Source organism: Dasypus novemcinctus, chromosome 2 (genome assembly GCF_030445035.2).
Source record: "Dasypus novemcinctus isolate mDasNov1 chromosome 2, mDasNov1.1.hap2, whole genome shotgun sequence".
Taxonomy (NCBI): Eukaryota; Metazoa; Chordata; class Mammalia; order Cingulata; family Dasypodidae; genus Dasypus; species Dasypus novemcinctus.
Window position 1 is genome coordinate 98,523,542 of NC_080674.1, and position 20,382 is coordinate 98,543,923.

Genomic DNA, 20,382 nt, shown 5'->3' on the forward strand with positions numbered 1-20,382 from the left:
GACACGGTCTTACTTTCATTTTCAATTTTTAGATTTTTCTGTGTCTTTTCTCAAACAAATCAATAGCTCTTGAGGATTTAGCTGCCAGTAACCCCATGTGTTTAAGGTTATTTGCTTTCAGGTAATTTTCTAAATGGGGATATTGTGTAGGTATTCTTTAGTTTAATATAATTTTACTTTCAAGAGGCAATATCTGTGTTCCCTTTTAGCATGCATAAATATGGACAGTCAAAAATACTTCACACCCACTGCTGCTTACCACTGACCCTATTTCTAAAGGAAAAGCAGTAGTTGTCAGTACTCAATTTGTATTGCCTGGGAAGCTTTTAGAAAGTGGGCCACAATCCAGAAATTCTAATTTAATTGGTCTGGGGTAAGACTTCCTCCAAAGTATTTTATACAACATCTTCATGCAAACATAAGGCACAACTAGAATTGAGACTCACTGATATAGAGTAAATTTTCTTAATCTGGCTTTCATTGGCCCTTAAGTGGTATGTACTCCTGACATTTTATATAGACTTTAATGTCTGTGTACACATGTGAAATTTTCTGGAGAGAAGATCTGAAGAATTTATCAGATTCTGAAAAGAGTATGTGACCCCACAGTTAAAAATCATTAGTATGGGAAGAGGAAAACAAAGTCATAGAGCTCTTCTAGACTGCACACCTTGGACGTCTGAGGAGGCAGGGGAGTCAACAGTGGAGTCAGAAAAAGAGCTATTGAAGGTAAGAAGCAGCAGCGGTGTGTTGGAGCCAGCTGGCTCTGGCTTGTGAGAGCCAGTTGTCCTCCTCTCTTCCTGATTCCCTGTTATGTGATGCCACGCCAGTAGCTTGAATTTGGTAAGTGGTGGGAGCATTTATACCACAGTAACAGCGAGTGCTAAAATAGAGCTCCTCACCCTCTCAGCACACACTGAATAGCTGGGTCTGGTAACACAGAGGCCAGGTGAGAAGTTAAAGGACACACATGAGTGCCAAGAACCACAGTGATTAGTGGGAATGAGGCCTGAGAGCCACTCGATTATCAGGCTGACCCTTCCGATTCACTTTCAAGTCTGCTTGGTACGGGCTGACTACAACCTCATTAGTTCAGTAAATGTTTATTATGTGCCCTCCCCATGCCCCACTATCTATGAAAGCTTCTACCAAAGTGCTGGATACGTGAAGGGAAACATGACTGGAAGCAGATAGAAAAGGATCTTGAATTACCCAGAGAAGTGCCTTGATTTGCTTAAAGTCACGCCAGTTATTAATGGCATAAACCTGGTCTTCCAGCTCTACCCTCCCATGCTACACTGTTTTGAATTGTATTTCTATGAATTAGGATTCTCTAAACCATGGGATGGAAGGGAGGTAACCTCTGGGAGTATTGTGATCAGAACTGTACTTTCAGATACTTAACAGGCTTTGAGTATATGAGGGAGATTTTATGGAGTGAAGGCCTTGCTCTTGACTAGGTGATGGGTGTGCTTGGGGAAAAGGTGAATTTTGTGGACCATAAAATGGAAGTTTCATAAGATAGGAAAAGGAGCTAACAAAGTGGGAGAAGCAGGTGAAGAGAGCCTAAGAAGAGATGACTTTAAAGTGGGTTGGTTAAATAGACCAGGAGGGAGGGTCCAGGTGTCCTGATTTTGCAATAACAGCATGATGAGGTTTGTCAGGAAATTATTAGCTACTTTCCTCATGTTGGTTCTGTAAATTTGGCTATTGAATATCCCACTCTGACCCTGACAATGCATAAAATCTTTTTAATGTGTTCTATTCCTACTGCATATGCCTCTTCCTGATGATATTCATTGTCTGCCATGATTAATCTGATTTAATCAACCTTGGAAAAGACTGTATCTGCCTAATTATCCAGGGCAAGTAAATAATTTGGGTGTTGGGCTACTTAGGATGTGAACTTCTGCTCTGGCTATTGCTGTTCTCAGTAGCTTACCACTTTCAACAGAGAGGTAATGGCTGTTCAGGGGGGAAGACTTCAGGTTTTGAGAAATAATTGAGGGAAAGGCAAACTGATTTTTGAAAAATGTGAGAGTTGATTAAATGTGTTATCTTAATTACAAGCTTAATTTCTTTGGTAAAGAAAAATTTAGGGAGGCAGATGTGGCTCAAACTAGGGACTCCTGTCTACCATACGGGAGGTCCAGGGTTTGATTCCCGGGGCTTTCTGGTGAGGCAAGCTGGCCTGTGGAGCGAGCTGGCCTGAGTAGAGTGCTGGCCTGTGCAGGAGTGCTGGCCTGTGTGACGAGCTGGCCTGAGTGGAGAGCTGATGCAAGATGATGCAACAAAAAGAGACACAGGGGAGAGACAATAGGAGACACTGCAGACCAGGGAGCTGAGGTGCACAGGAGATTAAGCTCCTCTCTCCCACTCCAGAAGATCCCAAGATTGATTCCTGGTGCCACCAAAAGAGAAGACAAGCAGACACAGAAGAACACACAGCGAATGGACACAGAGAGTGGACTGGAGGGAAAATAAATAAATACATCTTTAAAAGAAAATATTTTAAAAAGGGAATACCGATATCTAATAAAAGATTTCCTTTTCTTAACTCCTTAACAGAAAAAATCCAACATATATTAATTTATTTACAGGTGCTTTTCAGTGGGATGAACTGGAAGAAGATATCAGGAAGAAGTTGAAAGACTCTGGGGATGTCTCAAATGTTATTGAGAAAGTTAAGTGCATTTTAAAAACACCAGGAAAGGTAAATTTGGTTTACCTTGACTTTCTCTGAATTATAACTGATACACTATGATGAATATATTGTAGAGTCATATGAAGAGTCAAAAACATATAAATACGAATGTTCTCCTTAAGTATATTTTTGCCATCTATATATTTTAAATAAACATGCTATTTTTTACTGCCTTAGATTTTAATTTATGCAAAAATTAAAAGATGTATGAGCCATGTCTTTAAAGTGTTCATTTGTGAATCCCATACTCTGAAACATTACATTGCAGTGTGGGAATGGGTAATCAATACAAAGAATAAAGGACTATTTAATGTGTACAGTTAAGCTTTTTTGGAGGAGATGCTTTCTCCTCAGAGTTTCAGTCCGAATAGTTTTCAGGAACAAGGCAGTTTCTGTGTGCGCTATTTTCAAGAATTGTGAGAAATGATCTATTTAGCCAGGTAGACAGGTAAGGATTTTTCTCTCATCAGGACTAGATTGAAAGTTATAAGTTAGGTTCAAAGGTTATAAAAAATATAGACTTTGTAAATGGTCATAAACTCTTTGTATTAAAACTCTAGTAACTTAGATTGTACAGTGTCTGTAAGGGCTTTAAATTTTAAGACAACTACATCGCACAATTTGTTAAATTCCAAGGCAGCTATGTTACACAATTTAGCCAGTGTATTCTTATTTCAGATTCTGTGATAAACAAATTGGCTACAGTAGATAAGAAGGTAAGTTGTGGACAATGCCTAGCAAAATATAGATTTATCTAATTGTAAGAAAATCCTTTATTTTTTACAAATGACTTTTTAATCAGTTCTACATTTTTATTAGTTCTACAATTAAAAATGTAAAACTCTACTAGCTTTTAAAGATTTTTAACTGTTCTTTAATTGGGAAAATGAGCTTTAAAAAAAAACAAACATTGAAGTAAGGGGCAATGACACTTTGAGCCAGGTATACAAAAGCTGTCCAGTTTTACATGGCAGGGTGTAGCTCTTCTGCAATCTAAATCAACTCTATAATCCTTTTGTAGAAGTGTGTCCATATACCTGCATTTCCATTTTTCGAAAGTGCTCTAGATTAACTTTTTTAATGGACCAATGAAAGTGTATGTCTCTCCTCTCACCAGACTTTTGCTCTCCCATTTTTTTCCAAATCAGTGACAAAGCAATCTATTAATACAGGTTAATAATCTTTATGTGCGTGTGTGTGTATAATATATTTATATAATATTCAGGAATACAAGTTCATAATCTTTATATGAATGGTAAGGGCAGAAGGAGTATTGCCTTTTGTTCTGAACCTGAGCCTTTCCTTGGGTCTGATTCTGAACACCCATACCTTTGAGTACTAAGAATAAAATGAATTCTTGTCGACAGAGGGGGAGGCAAGGGTTTATGTGACTCCATGATATTGAACTAAATTCCCTCCTTTGCACAGGAGGAAAGAAGAGTTCTTCTGTGCCTCTTCCTGTGTTTTCCTGCTGTAGGGGCTCTGACTAATTGAGTGTGACATAGGGATGTAACTGTGAATTGGTAATCATGAGTATATTTAAATTGTCAGTCTGCCATGGATTTTCTCTGTGGTTTTGAGAGGTCTATTAACTTCTCAGGACTTCCCACAAAATGAGGGATAAACTGGACAATTTCTAAAGCTCCTGCTAGCTCACAAATTCTGTGATACTATTTGACTGTTGTTCTGTTTTATGGGTGACAATCACCTGAACCTTATCCCCTAGTTCCTCCAATGTATATGATGATATATTGTGTATAGTATCTGAGAATATAGTTTATAGGACCAGGACCTGTATGGTCCTGCTTTGCTTCTCTGTCTTGCTCATGGGATACCATTCTAGGATATATTTTCTTCTTCCCTGTAAGGAGGGTTAATACCATTTAAAAAAAAAAATCCCTTGCCAAAGACTTAAAATTTCTCTCTGTGTCCTTAGTAAATTAATTCACAGAGGGGAGTAGGTGTCTTTCATTCTTACTATTGCTACATTTGCATGTTAGATCATTTCTCAGGGGTAATGCTTTCTGAGTTCTCTGGCCAACCAAGCAGAGGATCGTCCTTCTGACCTGAACTGAGGTTCTGAGATTCAGCAGGAGTTTGGGGTGGAAGGTGAGGGAAGGGGGGCTGGCCACTGGTTTCTGGTGGTGGAACACAGGGATAACTGGAGAGACACCATTTTGAACTGGAGCCACAGAAAGAATCGACAAAGTACCAGGTCCTGAGTGGGGAGCAGAAGAGAGGATGGAGACCACCAGGTCAAGCAGAGGCACTGTTACTGGAGGCTGCCAGTGAGGACAAGTGGATGAGAACAGGTTCTCTGAAGCTTCAGTCAGAGATCCTGGCACCCTTTTATAGAGTCAGGTCTCTGTGGTGGGTGAGAAACATATTTGCGATTGTAAGATTGTAGACCAAAGTGTAGACCAAAACAGATGAACCAATTCATCACTTTCAGGTATTTTTCAGTATTCATTCCTGTGTAGGAGAAAATGTTGAGCTAGTAAGCACAAGTATCATAGAGTGTGATGGAGGAAAAATAACAAGTTATATATATATATTTTTTTTTTCTTAAATTACAAATTAAATTTTTGTATATATATGGTTTGTTAATTGCAGACCAAAATAGAAGATTACATGTGAAAACATACTTTACTATGCATTCATATGAGATTGAACTACTGTTGTTTGTTTCCTAGATAACAAAAACCCATGGGGATTCAGAACCATACAATATATTAGCTGTAGAGTTGAGTTTTTACTTAGGCAATTCGTTTAACGCTGTGAATGCTGCAAAGCATTAATATTATTATTATAGTTTATTGACAGGTAGCAGATACAGTTCTTGAGGGCAGGTTCCCATGAAAGCTGTGATCAGAGAATCCTTAGAGTAGGTGATGATTATTTTTTCAGAAATTTAGCGTAGTTTTCCAGATTCGCTAATCATTTCATGTGTAAGGATATTATACAACATTTCCCCTTGTCTTTTTCTTTTTTCTTATAGATTAATTGCCTAAGAAATTGCAAAACCTATCAAGCCAGAAAACCTCTATGGTTTTATAACACTTCCCTCAAGTTTTTCCTTAATAAGCCTATGCTTGCTGATGTTGTCTTCGAAATTCAAGGTATGGTTCAACTTTTACAAATCCTATTATTCATTTTTATTTCTTCTGTTTCAGCTTTGAATATTTTAGGGGAAGGAATGGTTATTCTCTACTGCAGCATGTAGATTAACACTGACTGAATTTTAACAAAATATTCCAGGGAAATGAAGTATTTTACTGAAATAAGAAAAGAAATTTACAACATCCTTAGTATCCCTCACCCCCCACTTTGTGCTTCATTAACTTTTAGGGACCAGCAAGGGATGGCACCATCTGTAATATGCTATTGTATATTTTTGTTTGTGTATTTATTTAAGGTTTCAATTTATATGGAAACAGCCCCCTTAAAATTACATTACTTTTATCCTACTTTATCAGCTCTCTTCCTTTTTATTTATGCAAAAGGAAAGTCTACAAGTGCTAGGATTATGCTGGGTGACTCCAAGCCTTGTCTACATGAAGCACCCATAGATGTTCCTACTTTTTTCCCTCATAGCACTCTGAAAATTGCTCTCACCCCAGCAGCTGAGAGTTGCTTCTTATCTCTGTGGGAAAGTAAGGCTACGAAATTTTAATAAAAATGAACTGCTTTAATGTCTGTTATTGATTATTCTCTTAGATAATTCTGTCATGTTGGGAGATTAAAAGCATACTCTTAAAAATAAATTGTCAGATAAAAATGGCTTCTCCTTCAATTATGCAAGAATAGAAGGAGTTATTTCCAAACTAATTAAGTAGAATTCCAGGTGGGCTATTACTGACAGGGAAATATAATTCTGAAATTTGGGGGTAGAAATGTATGGCAGCTAACATAGTCATTTACTTTTAAAAGTCTTTCCCAGAAAGATGTTTTACTTTTAACTTTGGTCACTTGCCAAGACAAAGAGTGAATTGGAAACTTTTCACAGTGCCCTCTGCCAAGCTACTGTCAGCACTGTGAGCACTGTGTGCCTGGGACACTGGGAATGGGACAAGAGGAGTGACCTTGAAATATAAGAACATGATTTTTAAAAACTAAATGAGTCACCAGGCTTTATTTAACCCTTTCCTCATTTTAGGAGAACCCAAAACTGATTCTAAACCCCAATATTCTCACAACTGCAGTTTTACTCACAGATTAAAAATCCAGGTTTTCTCTAAAGCCAGCTCTTGTAAATTATTCATTATATATAGAACAAGCCTTGACAGGGATAAAGCGCCTGCTAATTACAGAATTCCCTTATTAGCTTTTAGAAAAATCTCCATTGATGAAGGTGTTTGGTAAAAATTCTTGGTATACTCTATTCATACAAAAGAAATGGGGAGATTATTTTGTGCACATCATTATAAAAATTCATCTTCATCAGAAAAGAACTTATCCATTGTCAAGAAGAAATATGATTAGCAAATTATAAAGAGTGGTTCCATCATTCCAAAATGAATCTGAAAAAAAATTCCGGTTTAGAAGACTGGAATAATCATTTCTGTATTCTGCAGAGGTGACTGATGCCACAGGAGATGGCTGGATGTTGCTCTTCAAATGACTTCCTGGGTGGCACTGAGGTCTGTGTATGTTTTAGAAGTTTAACTGTGAAAGGGAAGCCTTAGTTACTTGTCTCAGGTGGAAATTGACAATTAACACCAACAAAGGATCTTTGTCATTACATCTCTGTGTTCCATACAGTCCCTAGAACAGTGACTTACCTCTAATTGAATCTTAATAAATGATTATCGTTAATGAGATTAGTGATCCTGAACTTGAGGCATAAACGTTCTCCAAGAAGATTTTGCATTGTAATGAATCCATAAAAGAAGAGAGGGTCCATTTCTCTGCCAAGGATGTTAATGATGTAGCAAAGTCTGAGAGTAACATTTTTCAAGTAAGTTCAATATAAATGTAAATTGAACCTATCAAGATTAATACATCTGGGGATTATCTCCCATCACTACTTTTTCTCTGTTGTGCTATAATGTAGCAATCATATTTGCTTGTAATTTGCATAGGAGGTATTAATGCCAAATATTATATTATTGTTACCTACTGAGAAGATTTTCAAAGGGAATGTGTAACACACGAAAATTTGTCTTATTAAGAGAAAAGAGATGGGACGCAGTTGTGGCTCAACTGATAGAGCATCCGCCTACCATATGAAGGGTCCAGAGTTCGATACCCAGGGCCTTCTGACCCATGTGATGAGCTGGCCACGCACAGTGCCGCCGTGCACAAGGAGTGCCATGCCACACATGGGCGTCCCCCACATAGGGGAGCCCCGTGTGCAAGGAGTGTGCCCCATAAGGAGAGCTGCCGTGCATGAAAAAAGCACAGCCCGCCTAGGGGTGGCACTGCACACACAGAGAGCTGACACAGCAAGATGACGCAACAAAAAAGAGATACAGGTTCCCAGTCCTGCATAACAAGAATGCAAGTAGACACAGAAGAACACACAGCGAATGGACACAAAGAGCAGACAATGGGGGACAAGGGGAGAGAAATTAAAAAAATAAATCTTTAAAAGAAAAAGAGAGAGAGAAAAGAGATAAGCAGTGACTGGAGAATCCTTTTTGCTCACCATCTCTTGTTTTCTCTCTATCTTTCCTCCTAGTGAGCCTTTTGCAGGCATTGGCTCAAGCTCCCCAACTTATGAAGTAGGCTGGGGTCAAGGAGAGCTAGTTATATGCCTATGCTGGTGATGTATAACAGCTGCTGTGGTGCTTCCTCTAGCCTCCCCAGCTCAAAAACAAAGCTCTTCCAGGGAGTGGAGAGCAGCAAGAATGGTGTGGAAGCAGCTGTAAGACTTGATAAGCATAGCTTCTGCAGAGCGAGAGGAAGGGGAAAGAAGCTGCAAAACAGAAGGGTGTTGTCTCTTTCATTCTTCGGTTTTGCATTCTAACCAGTTTGTGTCCCTGGGCAACTCACTTAACTTTTATAGCCTTTATATATTCTCATTTGTGAAGTGAGATGGGTGACCCATATTTAATGCTAAGACATGTACAATTCACTAAGGGCCATCCTTCTTCCATTCTCTGGTCCGTGTGGCCTAGCAGTAAGAACTAGAGAGAAATTTTGAGTTGAAGGAAGTTCAGAGAAGTTTAACTGCCTTTTGGGAGTTAAAAAATGTGTCCATAGTCCTGCTGAATGGAATGGAGCATATTTGAACTTAACGTCAATGTGGCCACTCACAGCAGGTTCAATTTGCCAGGATCAGTTTCCTGATGTACTTCTGGAATTCTTCTAAAATGTATAGGGAGAGGTGGAAAAAAACCCAGAAGCATTCTAAATGAGGGAAGAAGCAGAGAACTTAGAGAATCACTAATCCAATTGAGAGCGCCCCTTAACTAGCCATTAGTTGAATATATATTCATAAAGAAACTTTTTTTTCTGATTATGAAAGTCATATGTGACTGTTACAGAACAGTGTGTACAGAATGATCCTGTGTGTAGAAGATGTCTGTTACATTTATAAATGTACAAAAAAAGGAAGGAAAAGGTCTGGAAGAATACATACCACATTGTGAACAGGAGTTATCCCTGGAGAATGAGATGAAGATGGGGGTGATTAGAAAGTTGTTGTAACTGCTTATTGTAGGATAGTCAAATATTATATAAAGATGCCTTAAAATAGTTAACTTCCCAATGACTATCACTGTTGACATTTTTGCCATAATTCCCTCCAGTCATTTTTCCTCTGCTTAATAAAAGACTATGTAATAAATAATATTTATCCAATTTATACCTTTATTTTTAGACTTGTGTCATAATCATTACTTTTTGTTAACATTTTTAATGTCATTATATGGTATACTGTTTTTTTCACTATAGGTATAAATTTAAGTATTTCCTACTTTTTCACTATTAGAGATAATAGTGCATTGCAGAACTAAATTTACTCTTAAATTAGGATTGCTTCCTTGGGATGGATTCTTAGTCAAAGGATATGAATATCTGTAAGACTTTATTTATGCTGTTTAAATAGTATACGTCCCAAAAGATTGTACCAATTTACATTTCCATTGGCAATGTATGACAGTGTTTGTTTTACCATATCTTTTTTTTTTAAAGATTTATTTTTTATTTATTTCTCTTCTCTTCTCCCCCCCCCCCCAACCCTCCTGTTGTCTGCTCTCTGTGTCCACTTCTATTGTTGTCAGTGGCACAGGAATCTGTGTTTCTTTTCATTGCGTCATCTTGTGTGTAAGCTCTCCGTGTGTGCAGCACCATTCCTGGGCAGGCTGAACTTTCTTTCGTGCTGGGTGGCTCTTCTTACAGGGCACACTCCTTGCGCATGGGGCTCCCCTATGCTGGGACACCCCTGCATGGCAGGGCACTCCTTGCGCGCATCAGCACTGCGCATGGGCCAGCTGCACATGGGTCAAGGAGGCCCAGAGTTTGAACCACGGACCTCCCATGTGGTAGATGGATGCCCTATCCACTGGGCCAAGTCCGCTTCCCTGTTTTACCTTATCTTTATCAACATTAAGTATGCTAATATCTCAGTTTTTCTTGCAAATTTGATATGACTATATTTTTAATATTCTATTTTAAACTCATGAAACCCAGGTTATACAAATCAAAAGCCAAATCTGTTCTGATCCATTGAACCTTTTAGTACTGAGACATTCTTATTAATAATAATTGGAGAAGCAGACTTGGCCCAATGGATCGAGCATCCGCCTACCACATGGGAGGTCCGCAGTTCAAACCCTGGGCCTCCTTGACCCGTGTGCAGTTGGCCCATGCGTAGTGCTGATGCGTGCAAGGAGTGCCCTGCCACACAGGGGTGTCCCCTGCGTAGGGGAACCCCACACGCAAAGAGTGCGCCCCGTAAGGAGAGCCGCCCAACACGAAAGAAAGAGCAACCTGCCCAAGAATGACGCCGCACACATGGAGAGCTGACACAAGATGATGCAGCAAAAAGAAACACAGATTCCCGGTGCTGCTGATAAGGATAGAAGCAGTCACAGAAGAACACACAGCGAATGGACACAGAGAGCAGACAACTTGTGGGGGGGCAGGGGAGAAATAAATAAAAAATAAATAAATCTTTAAAAAAAAAACAATTGGAGCACAGAGTCTGTGGCAGCAACTGTACTAGAGATTCTATTTGTAAAGTACAAGTCTCCGAACAGCCCTGTATGTTGGTATTGTTACTTCAACTACTTGAGACTGAGATGAGTAGAGGTAAAGTAACTGGTTTCATATCATAGCACTGGCCACCTAGGAATGGTCAAACTGAGATTTGGTTCTAAGCATTTCTAACTCCAAGGCTGATGATGGAAAGTGAGCTTAAAACATCTAGTTAGTCCTACTAGAAAATTTTGATTTTCAGAATGATTTAGTCATAGCTCTGTTTAATTGAAAGTCAAAGTGCATTCTCTCATTTATCCTCTTTTATATTCTTCTTCTCAGAAAATTTATACCAGGAATTGAGGATGGAAGTTTCCTTTTTAGGCCATAATTATGCCTCTCAGTATGACAACATTTGGGCCTGTGGTTTTTAGTTGTAGTTAAATTACTAATAGGCAGCTACATTTCAGTTATACTAACTTGGTGTAAATGGAAATAGCTGTTTGAATTGTGAATACATCTATAACTTAGTATTGCATATTCTTATATTTTAAATGTATTTATTTGAACTTAAGACAGACCTGTTGGAAACGGATGTGGCTCAAGCAGTTGGGCTCCCATCTACCATATAGGAGGTCCAGGGTTCGATGTCCAGGGCCTCCTGGTGAGGGCAAGCTGGCCATTGTGTCGAGCTGGCCCACGCAGAGTGCCAGCTGACGCAGAGAGCTGGCACAGCAAGATGACGCAACAAGAGACACAGAGGAGGGGACAATAAGAAGACGTAGCAGAACAGGGAGCTAAGGTGGCCCAAGAGAATGATTGCCTCTTTTATTCTGGAAGGTCCCAAGATTGGTTCCCAGAACCGCCTAATGAGAATACAAACATACACAGAAAGAACACATAGCAAATGGATACAGAGAGCAGACAATGGGGATTAGGGGAAAAAGACATAAATAAATAAATCTTAAAAAAAAAAAAAAGACCTAAAGAGTAATGGTTGGATGATAACCTGCCTCAAATCTTAATTACAAATTGTTTGTTCAAGATATAGTGAAACCTTCAGATACGCTTGCTTCTTTTCACTAAACACTTTACCTAAAATAGTTATAATGCAAATGCATATTTCAAAAGATTCATATTTGTGAAATAATTCACATTTGGATATAACATTAATGTGCTTAATATAATATGTGAAATAATGAGAAAAATAACAAATGATCCATTTAGACATGTTTTCTCTTCATATAATAATTGAAGTTACATGTAAATAACTTTTTGATTTCTTTTTTTTTTTTTTTTAGTTAGCCAAGGGGGTGCTGATGCAAAATACAATGCAAGTACTAAATTACGTCATAATCAATTTAAAGAAATACAATTTGTCTTGGGGCAAAGCCCTGTCTGCTATAGACCTATGAAACTTACAGAACAATTTATCTGCTTCCAATACAAATGGACAGACATAGGATAAACATTTTCATTACAGTAAGGAGAATTTGGGAGGGAAACATGAGTCATGGGTCCTCTATAGTTCAGTAAACCTGCAGGGCATCCCCCTTTCAATTTCAAAGTCTGAGAGTCATTCTTAAGAAGATGGTCTCTTCTTCTTGGTGCCATATGGGTACCCACCCTTTCCACAGTCTTGCTTAATGGCCATTTTCTTGGTTCCACCCTCATTAAGCATTTGGGTGTTGACCAAGCTTGAGACCTCCTCCTCCAGGAGTGTTGGGGTAATTGCCACACCTTACCCAATCTTTGGGTTAGAGTCTTAACCCCCCTAGCACAGTGACGTGAAGACAACATTTCCTCTAACCTTTGGCAAACAGGCTTAACCCTCTCAGAGCAATGAGTTGACCACCTGACCCTCCCTAACCTTTGGGGAACAGGTCCACCCATCTCAGACCTGTGGTGTAACAACCTTAACCACCCTAATCCTTAGGGAATGTGCTCCACCCTCTCTGTACCCTGGGGTAGCAAAACTCTTTCATAACATTGGGTGGGAACATCCACCCTCTTCAACTGCTGGGGCAAACTCACCCTCTCTGTACACATGGCTAAGGTTCCTCTTTTGGCCCAAGGTGATGTCCTAATTCTAGATCTCAGTTTCCATGGTTTTCCTCTTAAAGATCTTTCTCCTTCAATCTCTCCTTTCCACATCCCTTTATTTTAGGCTGACAGTGGTTTTGTTCATACAGCTCTCTCAAAAAGTCTGTTCATTTAGCATGAAGAAAGCAAGGGTTCAAGCCATCAGACAGTAAGACTTTCCACAAGTCTTTCTGACAAGTTTAATTAAGTCCTCCAATGGGGCACTTTTATCTGGGAGCTTGATCTCCAGAGGTCTGGAATTTCCAGAATCAGTTTCTGTTTTCTTTGTGCCTGACGGTTCTATTCTCAGCATATCTCTCTCGTCTAGCATTTTGCTATAAGCTGCAAGCAGAAGCCAAGCCATATTCTCTGAGTTTACTTCAGAAATTTCAACTAAAGTTGTGACCAGGCTCACAATTTTCAAATTCTGCCTTCCATAAAACACCAGGAGTTAATCTTGCTAAGTGTTCTGCAACTTTAAAACACGGATTTCCTTTTTTCCAGTTTCCAGAATAACTTTATCATTTACTTCTAAGGCATCATAAAAAGTATTTTTAGCATCCATATTGCTACCACAATCTCTTTAAAGCACTGTAGGTTTTTTCTTCCAAGCATTTCACAATTATTTTTAAAAATTTAATTATATACACTTTTTAAAAAAGATTTATTTATTTATCTCTCCCCTTCCCCCCTGGTTGTTTGTTTTCTGTGTCTGTTTGCTGCGTCGTCTTTGTCCACGTCTGTTGTTGTCAGCAGCACGGGAATCTGTTTCTTTGTTGTTGCATCATCTTGCTTCATCAACTCTCCGTGTGTGCGGCACCATTCTTGGGCAGGCTGCACTTTCTTTCGCGCTGGGTGGCTCTCCTTATGGGGCACAATCCTTGAGCGTGGGGCTCCCCTACAGAGGGGACACCCCTGCGTGGCACGGCACTCCTTGCGCGCATCAGCACTGCACGTGGGTCAGCTCCACACGGATCAAGGTGGGCCGGGATTTGAACCGTGGACCTCCCATGTGGTAGACGGATGCCCTATCCACTGGGCCAAGTCCGTTTACCTTCACAATGATTTTTAAAAATACCCCATACCCATTTATAAAACCATTTCAGCATTTTGGTAATTGTAAAAGCACTACCCCACAGTACCAAATTCTGTATTAGTCAGCCAAGGGGGTACTGATGCAAAATACCAGAAATTGGTTGGTTTAAATAAAGGGTATTTATTTGGGGTAGGAGCTTTCAGATACCAGGCCGTAAAGCATAACTTACTTCCTTCACCAAAGTCTATTTGGAGCAAGATGGCTGCTGACATCTGTGAGGTTCAGGCTTCCTGGGTCCCTACATTCCTGGGACTTGATTTTCTCTGGGTTCAATGTTCCTTTCTTCCTGGGGCTGGCTTCTCTTTCCTCTGGGAGTTTACTTCCTGAGGCTCCAGCTTAAGTCTTCAGCATCAAACTCCAACATTAAAAGCCCTCTTGATTTCTTCACTCCAGTTTTAAGCATGAGTATTACTTCACCTCATGAAAGGTTTGATGAAAACAAAATAAGAATAGAATCCAGGGAACAATTTAGACTGAAACTGAAAAACTGAAACGTCAATACACCAACCTGATTGGGTGGCAGTGACAAGGACTTTGGGCTGGAAAGACCTAGCTAAAATTCTTGCTTTGATACATATTTACTATATTGATTTGGCTCTGTTACTTTAGGTTTCTGGTCCTTTGTTTCCTCGCCTGTAATATGGGTATACTAATTTCTCCCTTGTGGAGTTACCACAGGAGTCAGATCTTGAATATCAGGAGCTAGCAGAGGCCTGGCTTGTAAACTCTCCTTTTCTCCCCCTGCAATGACAGCCAACACTGTACTTTTTCCTAGGAAACTCAGATACTGCCTAGGAAACTCAGATCCTGCCTTTGAAATGTCTCCGGCCATCTCTCTCAACTGGATGGAGCTCATGTGGGATCTGAACCTATTTATCATCCCTGTAATAGTTATTCATCAAATATATATATTTACCATCACCTCCAACTTGATTTATTATTTTTTTAATCATCTTGGGTTTGTATCTTTTTCTCTTAAAAAAAATACAACTCTGGCAGTTCTAAATTAATCTTTGTAAACATTTAGACCTGATAAAGAAAAAAGGAAAAAATATGAATTTCTAAAAAAAAAAATAGAGTAAAATCTGAGTTTCTTTTAACAATTGAATCTGTGTCTCATGAAAAACACTTTTACAAAATTACATTCCTTCCTTGTTTACTTGCATAGTACAAACCAAATATCTCTTAAGCTAGACAGGTATCCTGTTTTCAGATTCAAATGGAAAACAACTCTAAAAATGTCATTTTGAAACCTGGAATGTAGTATAAAGAAAGTGTGACAAATGCAATATTTTACTTTAGTATATAGTAAAAACAACGATCTTTGATAATCTGTGCAATGTGACTAGAAAACTTGGGCTTTTAAATTTGGTTTCACTCTGAAAGCTCTTTTCTATATAAAAAGTTTCTTAAAATTGTAACAAAATAAATAATACAAAGTACTTTGGGCCTTGACATTTTCAAAAATCATGTTATCTTTTAACTCAAACACTGATTTTTTTCCTCTAAGTAATTCTTTAGCTGTATCATATTGCTGTGTGGGATATAAATGCTGCATTATGTTCATTCAGCTTTTTCATTTTTACATTCTTAAAAAGTATTCTAGGGTTTTACAGTTTCACAGAACAATTTATAACACTGAAATAATATTTTTAAAAGGTGAAAAACAGAAGTTGATCTTGTCTTAATTGGCAGTATAATGGTTTTAAAAACTAAATTCTAAGCTTGAACTTGAAAACACTTGAAGGACTTACTTTACTGAGTGTTTTGTTGCTGGTTTTGTAACTGCTTTGTAACCATAATAGCAACAGAAAATGTCTGTTAAAATGTCAAGGCTACTTATTAAATTCCAGCTCCATCTACTATCCACTTGGTATTTTTTGCCAATCTTTAATTCCCCTGCTTAACCGAAATGATAGGTTTAGTTTATTTAAACTAAGTCTCTTATTTTCCCTTCCTTTCTTTATTTTTAATGGTGCACTACTTAATTTCAAGATTTTAAAACCTTAAAATTAAATGTCCAGTTGCATTACCTGCTTGAATTGTTCATCATTTGTTATATACAAATAATACAGAGAAGTTCTGGGATACTTAGAGTTCTTTTATTGTGGAAGTTGGTCCTCCTCTTAGATGGACCCTGTAACATTGAGGTATCCCCTGGCAGCCTAAAGCCCGGGGGGGAGGGGGGGGGGGAGGGCGGGGCAGGGGGCGGAGAGGGAAGACTGGGATGGTCCCATGGGAGTGCTCACCTCTCCTGTCCCCACTGCTCCTGTGGTGGGGGGAGGGTGACCACTGGCTACTCACAGTGCCAAGCAGTGGGCCCAGAAGTGGCAATGTCAGGGGTTGCTTGCAGACCCTCAGGAATTACTGGCTTTGTATAAAACCACTGGGCTTAGATGCAAATGTTTTCTTCTTTCCTGAGGAGATGTTTTGTCTGGATTTGAAGGGGATGGAGAACCTAATAGTTGTAAATATTTTAGAGACGACCATATGCCCCTGATAAGGATGAGATTTTAGGACACATCATGAAGACTCGGGTGAAGCAGCGTGGTTTGGTTTGCAGAGGTGCTTTCTGGGAGGGTGGCAGTTTTGTCCTTCCCACTGGCTGTGGTATCTTCTGTCAAACTAAAATCGTGACAAAGCAGGGGTAGCGCAGTCTTCCTCATCTTTGTCTCTCAGTACCGATCTTTGTTACCTGTTGAGCTGACCTAGACTGGACTGAAGGCTGGCAGTGTGGATGGGTTCAAGGTCTCTTAAGGTGGTAGGAGTGGTGAGGGCTGCTTCACCACGTTGTCACGTGTGCTCTGGTCTGGTGCTGCTTTGCAGCAGGGCCTGGATGGCTTAGCAAGCTGCAGCCAGAGAGTTTAGTTAAATGAGCTTCAGTGAGGAGGATGGGCCGAGGAGCCTTTAAAATTCAAAGTGGCTGTGTTCTCTCACAAGTAGGCATGGCTCAGTTAGGAAGGAGAAGAGGCAGTCATATGCTGGGGAGTCACCAGAGGTGTCAGCGTCACCCCCTTCCAAATTTCCCATTAGGTCTGAAATGCACCCCTTGACTCCACAAGAGGTTTCCGTCCGATTCCTCCTGTGATCCATGGACTGTGTAGGCCTAGGATGGTTCACTTCTGACAGTTGTCTGTTTCTGGTAAGGGGAAATCTGTCCAGGACTAGGCTTAGAGTTTGGCCAAGAAGGGTAATAGTGGTGTTTTCTTGGGAGACACAAGGGCAGGGGAGGTGGTGTTATTTTAAGCCAATTGGAAAAGAAAAATGTTTCATTATAAAAACATAAAATATTTCATTTCAGTATTTCAATTTTTAGAAAATATAAACTAAGAAATAAATAGTTGCCTTATTTGCAAATTGTTGGTTTCAAAGTTCACTTTTGAACTCTTTATTTTTCCATTAAAAACTGAAGTTTCTGGATTAATGCTGCTGTCACTCCAAAATTTGGTTTCTGCGCATCAGCTTATCTGTGCGTAGTGCAACACCACTCCACTTAGAAGGGAAATTGCTAAAATAATTCTGCAAGGTTATCTTACTGAGCTGACCTCTCCGTTTGTTTTGAACCTTGTAGGTGCAACAGTGCCAGCCCACAGGGCCATCCTGGTGGCCCGCTGTGAAGTGATGGCAGCCATGTTCAATGGTAATTACATGGAGGCCAAGAGCGTCCTGATTCCAGTGTATGGTGTGTCCAAAGAGACTTTCCTCTCATTTTTAGAATACCTATACACAGACTCTTGTTGCCCAGGTGAGCAGAGTGGAAATATTAGTTTACCTTTCACAATTTTCTTTCCTTTTCACCAATTTTGATAAGTTGCTCCTGTGAAATCTGTTTTTATTAATATTTAAGGTTTATCACAGTCAACTTCATGAACTGTGCTAAGCAGTTGGAGGAGGTATTGGGATAACAGTGAATTTTTGGTCATTTCACTAGAAGAGCATTGTTTGGGTGCTGTGGGCTCTCAGCCTCTGGCATGATTTCACATGTGCTGGCTGGCATCAGCAGCATGGTGACTGCTGTGGGCACCCAGAAATGGCGTCTTGTAGGGCCCAGAGGCTGGCCTAATTCCACAGGCTGGGGCACAGAGCTTCTTGGAACACTGTCTTTTCCCTGACAGAAGGAGGGTTGGGCAGCTTCTTTTAAAGAACTGACTTATGATTGAAGCACTTTCAAGGACTGAATATTCTGAGACTCCCAGTCTTCTCTATGGCTCCAAGGATGTCGGACTCTTTATGGCCCTCTTCAGTTCGGCTTCTCCTAAAATCTTTTCCTAAGATGTTTAGCATGTCCCATGGACTTTAGGATTTATTTGCTGACCTAGGACTCTCTTTGGCCAGGAATCAGCCTCCATGGTAACTACAGGTTGGAGCAAGTTTCCTCTAGTTGGAGGCACCTTGGAGAAATGGGAAAATCTTTTAACAGGCCTGGAGCATTAGGATGCAGGTGTGGAGGAGGCCTCCTTTCACAGTCTTCGTCTTTTGGCCACCAGATGGCTCTCACCATAAACACAACTAGAATAAGCCCCACATGGCTCAGTCCAGGAGACTGAGACCTTTTAGACAGAGCCTGGCCAAGCAGCTCCATTACAGAAAGGGAGGCCATCTCTCTCTTTAAGCTCACTGGTTTATTTTTAGATTGGAAGACTTCCTGTGCTTGTTATTAAAATCTCCTAAGTTTTAAACAAGTCACGAGCCCTCTTGTGAAAGGTTTTAGGAGTTCCAAAATAGAAAATTCATTTTTTAGTGGTAGCGTTTCTGGTATTGCAGCTAACTATAGAGTATTTTGGAACTAGGTTTAGTTGTTACTGTCAGTGATAAGACTGGCTTCTCATTTTTAAATTAAAAAAACAAACAAACATTGATTCTTATTGGAAATAAGTGGTATTGTTTATTTTATTATTTCAATCCTGGAAAATTTGTATATTAAATTTAAAATTTGACCAGATTTGAATTGCTAGGAAAATCTCGTTTTTCAATCATCCTCTCATTAGAGTAATTGAAGGAGCTAGTTTTAGGCTTTACCTTGCTAATTACAAAGTGTTCAGAAAAGTACAATAATTACAGGACAAAACACCTTAAACATTAGTAAAAGGGTGGGGACAAATGAGTCAAAATGAATAGTCAGAAGCTAAACCAGATACTGAAATATATGCATTGGGAAAATCACAGAAAGATAATCTAGTCATTGTGCTAGATATTTATCATGCACAGGGTTCTTGGTTCTACAGCTAAAAGAGAATTTAAGGAACTTAAGAGGGATATGAAAGAGAATTATATGAAAAACCAGAATTATAGGGACGTGTTTACAAATAAACAAACTGGGGACTAAAGCCAGAAGAAGAAAAGCTGGAAGGATATAAGCTAGCAGAAAGGTTTACCCTACAGCCCTGGAACTGATTATTATTATTATTTTTAAATTTAATTTTATTTTTTTAAAGATTTATTTTTTGTTTTATTTTATTTTTTTAAAGATTTAATTATTTTCAAATTTTATTTCTCTCCCCTCCCTCTTCCCCCATCCCTGTTGTCTGTTCTTTGTGTCCGTTTGCTGCATATTCTTCTTTTTGTCCGCTTCTGCTGTTGTCAGCGGCACGGGAATCTGTGTTTCTTTTTATTGCGTCATCTTGTTGTGTCAGCTCTCCGGGTGTGTGGCGCCATTCCTGGGCAGGCTGCACTTTCTTTTGCGCTGGGCGGCTCTCCTTACGGGGTGCACTCCTTGCACGTGGGGCTCCCCTATGCCGGGACATCCCTGCATGGCACAGCACTCCTTGCGCGCATCAGCAATGCACGTAGGCCAGCTGCACACGGGTCAAGGAGGCCCGGGGTTTGAACCGGGGACCTCCCATGTGGTAGGTGGACGCCCTATCCACTGGGTCAAGTCTGCTTCCCCTGGAACTGATTATTAAGGGCAATTATAGAAGAATCTTCTCTCGAGAATTAAAAAAAGAATAGCTTCACTTCTCAATGTGAAGGCTAAATTATTTCTGGAAATGGAGTAATAGTTTAGAATGCTGACTCCTTCAAGGTGCTTTCTAGGCATTCTATTCTACATTTGATAATTAACAGTCAACCTATTTTTTGTTTGCTTGCTTTTGTTTGCATTTTTTAGGTCATAAAAGAAATAGTTTTATTGTCCATTTTATCTTATTTCCCTTTTCTCATCAGCTGGCATTTTCCAAGCTATGTGTCTCCTAATCTGTGCAGAGATGTACCAAGTATCTAGACTACAGCACATCTGTGAGCTTTTCATTATTACACAGCTACAGAGCATGCCAAGCAGGGAGCTGGCATCCATGAACCTCGATATAGTTGACCTGCTCAAAAAAGCCAAGGTAATTGGTGGTGCTTTTTGTTTTGTTTT

The 20,382-nt window shown here is 39.6% G+C and overlaps 1 protein-coding gene across 2 annotated transcripts in view; it reads left to right on the top strand.

Annotated features, from left to right (window-relative positions):
- RHOBTB3 (Rho related BTB domain containing 3) overlaps nucleotides 1–20,382 on the top strand; it is a 65,354-nt gene that overhangs the window by 32,728 nt on the left and 12,244 nt on the right. For both annotated transcript variants that reach the window (XM_023592348.3, XM_004470655.5), the window contains exons 7-10: nucleotides 2,601–2,713; nucleotides 5,703–5,823; nucleotides 17,596–17,769; nucleotides 20,187–20,353. In XM_023592348.3, the coding sequence (XP_023448116.1) occupies nucleotides 2,601–2,713; nucleotides 5,703–5,823; nucleotides 17,596–17,769; nucleotides 20,187–20,353 (575 nt within the window). The remainder of the gene's footprint in view (nucleotides 1–2,600; nucleotides 2,714–5,702; nucleotides 5,824–17,595; nucleotides 17,770–20,186; nucleotides 20,354–20,382) is intronic.